Raw genomic sequence first — 8,552 nt, 5'->3', positions numbered from 1 at the left:
ATATGATGCAAGAGTTTTTATATTAATATGATGATGATGATGATGATGATGATGATGATGAGTTATTATATCATTTATGAAAGAAACCACATATTAGTTTCAACTGGATGGATTCTAGCTAAGTGATCAAGTATATGGCATATTCATATTATCTGGATCACTTAATTAGGTGATCAAGTATATATAATATGGATATGGCATATACTTGATGACTTAGCTAGGATCCACATGCATCCAGTCAAACTAATCTGCGGTACTTTCACCTAATGATTTAACAACTCATTATAATGTAAAACAATCACTAAATTAAATTAAAAACACAAAATTAAAGTAAAAATAAAAATAAAACCAAAATACATCCAAACATTTAGTATACCAACCGGTACTAATGTCCTACGCGCCCCCGGAGCTGGCTCGTGCCACGTGGTTGCCCTTTAGCACCGGTTCGTGCTAAACCGGTACTAAAGGGGGGGGGCTTTAGTGCCGGTTACCGAACCGGCACTAAAGGGCCTTACGAACCAGTGCTATTGTCCGGTTCTAGACTAGTGTAACTTGAGGCGTGGCTCCACCAGGACACAACACCAGGTTGCAGTCCTTCATGCCCGCCTGCTCCAGGAACTTGCCGGCGTACGCAGCCTGCGAGAGGGTGATCTATCCTGCCCCCTGCTTCACCTCGATGCCTAGATAGAAGCTGAGCAACCCGAGGTCGCTCATACGGAACTTGGCCATCATCTCCGTCTTGAAGTTGGGGATCACATCGGCATCGGCTCCAGTGACGACAAGATCATTGACGTACACGCTGACCAGGAGCCGTGCATGTCCTTCACCGCGTGCGTACATGTAGGTTCTGATGGGCAGCTCAAGAACCCAAGCTGCTTCAACGTGCGGTCAAGCTTGGCATTCCATGCTCGCAGCGCCTGCCGCAGACCGTAGAGTGCCTTGTGGGTGCTGTACACCTTGTGATCAATGCTCCTCGCCTCTCCGTGCGAAGCCAGGAGGTTGCGTGACGTAAACTCCTCCTTAAGCTCGCCGTTGAGGAAGGTAGACTTGACGTCGAGGTGATGCAGCTCCTAGCTATGCCGTGCCGCCATGCCGACCATGACACGCACCAAGTGTAGCCTCGGCACGGGCATGAACACATCATCGTAGTCCACACCCTCCTTCTGCACGAAACTTCTCTCAACGAGTCTCGTCTTGTGCTTGATAACAGTGCCTGCTGCGTCTTTCTTCAATTTGAATATCCCCTTGAGGCCAATTGCCCGCTGTCCTGCAGGCAGATTAGTCTGAGTCGAGGTGCCGTTTTCTTTGATGGATGCCAGCTCCTCCAGCATGGCGAGCGCCAGCACTCGTGGGGCTCAGTGTCGGTGAAGTTGATTGGCTCCTCCTCCGCTAGCAGCAGGCGATCAGCGGGCTCTGGCGGTTGGCCGTGTTGTTGCAGCGCTAGACTAGCTCTGGACGAAGGTAGAAGAAGCACTTTTTCTAGCGACCAATGCCCCGGCGCTACAACGCTCCGGCGTTCAAACGCCATGTTTTTTCATTGTTCAACTAGCCACAACCGCATGCTACAAATATGAACAGCCCAGCCGGCTTTGTAGTGCAGCAGCTACGCAGCGCCCAAGTTTTCACCGTGCATGCACCCACGCACACCTAGCTACTGCATATGAGCGATCCGCTCGGCCAGCGCGCACGACGCGCACAGCGCGCATGACTCGGCCAGCTCCACATCCCTCCTGACAGCTAACTACTACAACGAACTAGCTAACTAACACACGCACGCACGCACACGAGCCATACACTACCCATACACACACGTCACGCCGCTGTGTCCCACACGTCCCGTCCGTCCCGCGCGTCACCGACACGTCCAACGAACCCGATGGCACCAATGTGTCCCGCCCGTCCCGCGCGCGTACGACGCGCTCGACGAGCCCGACCACACACACCGTGACTTATTCCAACAGACACCCCCCTAAGCCACGGCCTACAGCAGGTGAGTCCATCGTTGCCGATGTCTCCATGGCCGCTCCTACGGCCTCCTCGATGCTTGACGCTGCCTCCATGATGCCACGCCCCGGCTCGCGCACACAATCACACACTGACGTGATCGACGCGGCCGCCCTGCGCTCCGCTGGACGCGTTCTCCCTAGGTGATCCGCACGCCCGTACGCGCGCACGCGGTCCCGACGCGCCCGACGCGTCCAGTGCGTACCCATAACACGCACCGGTCACGCCCGGCTCGCCGCCGTGGCTTATTGCCCTGCACCGCTGCGGCCTCAATCGCAGCGCAGCGCCTCCACGGTCGTCGCGCCAAGCCGCCGCGGCCTCTGCGACACCACGCAGGTCCTCCGCAGCCTCCTCGTCTCCACGACCGCCGCTGGTCGTCGCGCGCACGGCATCACGCCATACCGCCGTGGACTCGCCGCACGTTGCCGACGCCACGCGCTCGCCACGTGCCCGGCATCACGCCCCACCGCCGTGGACTCACCGCGCGTTGCCGACGCCACACGCTCGCCGCGCGCCATTGCCAAGACCTTCATGTCCGCATCGCACCACGCGCGCCGCGAACGCCGTCGCACGCCACGGCCGCCCCTCAAACCCGGTCGCTCTGATACCAAATGTTGTTGCAGCCCTAGACTAGCTCTGGACGAAGATAGAAGAAGCACTTTTTCTGGCGACCAACGCCCCGGCGTTCAAACGCCCTGATTTTTCATTGTTCAACTAGCCACAACCGCACGCTACAAACATGAGCAGCCCAGCCGGCTTCGTAGTGCAGCAGCTACGCAGCGCCCAAGTTTCCACCGTGCATGCACCCATGCACACCTAGCTACTGCACGTGAGCGATCCGCTTGGCCAGCCTGCACGACGCACACAGCGCGCATGACTCGGCCAGCTCCACATCCCTCCTAACAGCTAACTACTACAACGAACTAGCTAGCTAACACACACACGCACGCACATGGGCCATACACTGCCCATACACACATGTCACGCCGCTGCGTCCCACACGTCCCGCCCGTCCCGCGCGTCACCGACACGCCCGACGAATCCGACGGCACCAGTGTGTCCCGCCCGTCCCGCGCGCGCCCGACGCGTCCGACGAGCCCGACCACATACGCCGTGGCTTATTCCAACAGGCCGGCCCGCCAAGGAGGTCCGTGACACGGCGAAAATGGTGACCCGCAGCAGGATCATCGTTCGCATCGTAGAGGTAGGGCCGGGTCGGCGGCGGCGTGACGAACTCCACATCGTCCAAGAGTGTACAGCTGCTGGGAGCGACCGGGGATACCGCAGTGGCACCAGTCCTTGGTGTCGCTGGAGATGTTGCCATAGCAGCACTTTTCGGCACGGCTGGTGATGCTGTCTATATGCAACCAACATGCGGAAGCCATCAATCATCTTTTTCTTTCCAATGCATTCATGCAAAGGAGTTGACTTGAGAGAACTGATAGAAGCATCTTACCCAGTGGATCTGCCGGGCTCGGTTATCTTGGAACACATTTTACTTATGCCTGATTGACCGCTGCGAATTATACCATGTCTGGGTGCCAAACAGGTAATATTGGTGGGGTGCTGGTATCTGTGCTGGACATGACGAACGCGGATTTATAAACCTCAGGTTTTTGGACACCTCTTATCCTCACCCTTCAATGTTGCTTTAAGATCTGTGCTACACAATTAATTTATTACATAGAAATTTCTCTTTTTTGTTCCTTCAACACAAAACAACATATGAACTTCAAATTTCGCAGAACAACAAAACATTCTTACTACAACGAGGGAAAAAACTTTCAGATTTTTTGGCCCCACATAAATATACAAAATGAGATTTTTTGAGTAAAAAACAATACTTTTTTGTATATATGATTCACGAAAAAATCTGAAAGTTTTTTTTCCCACATTCTAATTATAATGTTTTGTTGTCTTCATAGTTTCAAGTTCATATGATGTTTTATTTAGAAGAAACAAAAAAGACAAAAAGTAGTCGCACGAACCGCGATGCAGGAATGAATGGCTAGATAAGGGGGTGTATGAAAGCCTATGCTTTCTCAAATGTTAACCGAAGACTTCTGACTCGAGAAGAACATGGTAACATCGCAACAGTAGTGGGTGCGTCCTAATCAAAACTTTGCCGAGCTAAATGTCGATGACACTACTAGGAAAACGGCTATAGCTAATATGGGCATTAATGACGCACCATGTATGTAGTGCGCCACTGCTTATAGCAGTGGTGCACCAGATACAGGTACGCCATTAATGTCCACATTACTAATGGCGCACCTGGTGTGTGGTGCGCCATTACTAGTTTTGAAAAAAATATAAAAAAACATGTTAGTAGTGGCGCACCACTGGATAGTGCGCCATTACTAGTTTTGAAAAAAATATAAAAAAACATGTTAGTAGTGGCGCACCAGTGGATAGTGCGCCATTACTAGTAATGACGCACCACACACCAGGTGCGCCATTAGCAACCCTGGTTACTAATGACACATTCTTAAGTGGTGCGTCATTGGTAACCTGGGAGCAGCCAGATATTTTGGACAACCACCTACCGCACTCACTTTCCCCACTTCATTCTCTCCACCTCTATCAAGCTTGGTCTCGGCTGCCTCCTCCTCCTCACCTCATTTGCAACATAGATTCACCCAAATTAAGTGGTTAAATTTCCTTTTTTTGATAGGTAAGTCAGGGGAAAGCTTTCTTTATGTTCTAGATCTACTTTTTCCTCCCTCCAACAACGTACACACTTTTTATGGCCTAGATCTACGTATGTTTGTGGTGTTGCATATGTTTGTGTTTGCAGGTATCGGTATTTGAAATGCGATAGTTGCCAATATTTTGCCGGAATGTTGATTCATTTCCGTTTCGGGGATGACAGCACTGATGGTGCCGCCGAGGATGCCACCACTGATGATGGCAGCGCACGCACAGATGGCAGCCAACCGAAGAGGCAACGGAAGGATCGGCGCCCGAACATGCTCGACATCGTCAAGGAGGAATTTACTGAAGTGTCCTCCAGTGGGCATCCAACAGCGCCCAAAGAATTAGTCAGTGGGTACGCGGGACAACTCGGGTGCATTCTCCGGAGCACCGTCTCGATCAACACCGAGAACCTAAGGCATCGTGACCGAGGGAATTTGCGCAACCTCCTCTTCACGAAGCTGCACGAACGATACAAGTTCCCCGGTGACTTCGCAAACACACGCCTCTCAGGGAATAAAGTGAACGATGTCGCCCTCATGAAGATGAGCATGGCCCTGGCTACTTGGAGAGCCGCGGTGAAGAGAAGGATTGAAAGAGGTGATAGTTATGAGAAGATCAAGGAGACAAATCCTTCGATCAACGAAGCTGACTACCTGGAGTTCAAGATCAAGTAGAGAAACGCATCTGCGGAATCAAGTCGGTGGGGGAAAGATATGCGGGACTTGAACTTAGGGGTTCACAAACTCAGTCCCGGCGGTTACAGAGTCGCGGAACCTATATGGGACAAGGAGGACGCGGAGCGTGCCGAGCAAGGCCTACCGCCCCTCTTTGAAAAATACCGTGGCGAGCAGACCAGGAACTATGTCAGGGCCCGGTACAAGGTGGATCTAGTAACAAAGGAGCATACCACGGATCCGAAGACCAAGGCGCTTGAGCTTGTTCTGGTAAGTAATACACCCCCGCGTAATTAGCTCCATATGGTTGCATTCTAATTAATGAAGCCAAATTTCTAAATGGTTCACGTTCCTTCCGCAGGAAACTGAAAGCAGTAGCGCGGGGTCATCTCAGAGCTCCCCTTGGGACACCACTTTAAATAGGGCGCTGAACGTAATGAAACACAAGGATAAGTTCAGTAAGCCGTCGTCAGCTGGTCGTGTGGCCGGCAAAGGCTTGTCCACAAAATGGTTGGAATACTATAACGCTGGGCGAAAGGAGAGAAAGACCAGCTCGGAAAGCCAGGAGCGCGAGGTTAGAGAACTCAAGGCACAAGTGGTGCGGATTCCGGAGATAGTCGAAGAGCAAGTGCGAGACCAACTGGGAGCGACGATCAGCGCCATTGTGCCTACCTTGATTGAGGGGCTGCAGGCGTGGATTGCGGGCGGCCAACAGGGGCCGCCCCCGATTCCCAGCTTCACGGGCCGTAACTCGCACAACGCGTCGGCGCCGCCATTGGTGTCTCCGGCGGAGGCGGCATTGGTGTCTCCGGCGTCGGTGCCGCAATTGGAGCTTAGTGCACCGGGTGTGGGAAGAATACGCCGGTAGGCACCTCGGCAGAAAGCGGCCCCTCCGTCAATTGCACGCCGCCGTTGGCGGTGCCTCGATATTAGCCGAGCTCGACGCCATCACGGTAACTAAGCCTCTCGGTCGATGACTTCATCTCCTTGCCTTTGATTGGGCATCCCTGACGCCCTACATGTTTTCGCAGGGCGCCGCCGACGTTCCATGCACTCTCCTGCACTTCGTGGGTGGTGAGTTGATGGATGTCGCCAAGGCCAGAATTGTTCAACTGGGCAACCGTGTGTTCCACGGTAATCCGATGCCACCCACCGTGTATAGGGTTCAACTAGTTCGGGTGCCGCGGGGTTGCGACGACTTGTTACCTCCGTATCGACCCCCTGGGGCCGACGAAGATGATGTGACGACCCTCAACGCCTGCATAAGCTGGTCCATGCTTTGGCCGAAGAGCCAGATTCATTTGGGGGCGGGGGACACCAACCCACAGACAACACCGCCAGTCGTGCCGGCGCCAAGCCATGGCAAGACCGCCGCAACGCTACCGCCATCAGCTGATCCGGACATGCATATGGCACAGGATCCGGACAACGACGATGGTACATTTACCAACATCGATAAGTACTTCAACGAACATGGGTACGATGACAAATTCTTGGTGTCTCCTTCTCAAGAACCCAACCCTGCAAAAGACGATCGCGATCTAGCTGGTACCATGGAGAAACCCAATTGCAACAGGCGTCGTCTGGCATTCAGTTCTCAGGAGACGCCTCCAGCTGCCGCCTTCACCGAGCCTCAGATAGCCGAGGAGCGAAATATTATCAGCCCCAACACACTCAAGAAGGTGGTCTCTGAGCAGAACTCGATCCCATTACAGCAGAAGAAGCAGAAGGGACGGAAAAGAAAGAATAACAAGGGTGCGAGCCAGCCGACACCGAGTATGATCTGTGCTCAGGACGGGCCATCTTCACCTAAGAATATCTCGAGGAGGGTGCATGTGGCGGGTAGGCCGATGCTACCGACTAATCAGCTCAATGCTGCAACCGGTGCTATGCGGAGTCTGCATGACAGTATTCTTTCTTTAGAGAAGCGGCGTCTCTCCGAGAATGATGTGGCATACCCGGTTTTCGTGGCCAAGGTGCCAGTGGGCAAGGGCGTTATCGATAGCACCATCAGGGGTATGATTGTCCTGCGGTTTGATGACATCTTTGCTATGTTTAACCTTCATCCGCTGCACTACACCTTCATTCAGCTATTTTCGCTCAGTATGGAGATGCGGATCATTAGAGCCAAGACCCCGGACATTGTGATAGTTGACCCCTTCTACATGCGTGCCAAGATCTTGGGCAGCGCTGGGGACCGGCAAGTCGCGAGTTCATACCTCGAAGGCTTCATTCTGGCGAACCCAGATAAGGACAACTTCCTCGTGCCTTACTTTCCCGAGTAAGTCATCCCCTCACCGCCCCGTAACATAGGATTTCTTAGATTTTGAACGTCCTTTTTTTCTAACATTTCGTGTTTTGTGCAGTGACACACATTGCACACTCATCCTCTTAAGCCCGAAATATTCCATGGCCACGTATTTTGACTCGGACCGTCAGTCGAAGAAAGACTACACAAATATCAAGAAAGTTCTTGATGATGCTCTCCCCGGCTATGCCAAATCTGGAGGCACCTTCAGGAGGCCAATTTGTAGGTATGGCAAACACGTGTTCACCCACACTAGTAGAAAACAGGGCTTTGGTCCAGGTTCAGCCCATTAGTCCCGGTTCAGTCCAGAACCAGGACCAATGTGGGCATTGGTCCCGGTTCGTGAGCCCAGTGGGCCGGCCGAGCCACGTGGGCCATTGGTCCCGGTTCATCTGGACCTTTTGGTCCAGGTTGGTGGGATGAACCGGGACCAATGGGCCTCGCTGCTGGCCCACCACCATTGGTCCCGGTGGGTGGCTTGAACCGGGACCAAAGACTCCCCTTTAGTCCCGGCTCATGCCATCAACCGGGACCAATGAGGTGCCTATATATACCCCTCGCTCGCGAGAAGAGCACCCCAATGCTCTGTTTTTCTCTGGCCGAGGGGGAGAGGGCTTGGTGGTGCTCTAGCTCACCTCCTATGCACACAAGGTGTTTGATGGAATGCCCGAGCCACACTACTTAAGATTTCTCCTCTCCAAGCTCGACCTCCAAGCTCCATTTTCCATAATATTTGTCTAGGTTTAGCGGTCCGTCACGCCCTGTCCCCGTCTTCACCGCCGTCGATCACCCGCGCCGAGCTCGTCGCCGGCACCACCGTGGTGAGCCTCTTGTTTTATCTTCTTTCTGAAAGGACAATATTCTTACTT

At 53.2% G+C, this 8,552-nt stretch overlaps 1 protein-coding gene across 1 annotated transcript; it reads left to right on the top strand.

The window, feature by feature from the left end:
- Positions 1–5,811: 5,811 nt before the first annotated feature.
- LOC147962723 (uncharacterized) lies at positions 5,812–7,976 on the top strand. The gene is made up of 4 exons (XM_087534285.1): positions 5,812–6,177; positions 6,794–7,015; positions 7,169–7,656; positions 7,742–7,976. The coding sequence occupies exons 1-4, from the start codon at positions 5,812–5,814 to the stop codon at positions 7,974–7,976; spliced, it is 1,311 nt and encodes a 436-aa protein (XP_087390411.1).
- The last annotated feature ends 576 nt before the right edge of the window (positions 7,977–8,552 follow it).

Source organism: Triticum urartu, chromosome 7A (genome assembly GCF_056163025.1).
Source record: "Triticum urartu cultivar PI428250 chromosome 7A, HENAU_Tu73, whole genome shotgun sequence".
Taxonomy (NCBI): domain Eukaryota; kingdom Viridiplantae; phylum Streptophyta; class Magnoliopsida; order Poales; family Poaceae; genus Triticum; species Triticum urartu.
Note: the sequence above shows the minus strand (reverse complement) of the source record. Positions and strands in the feature narration are given on the sequence as shown.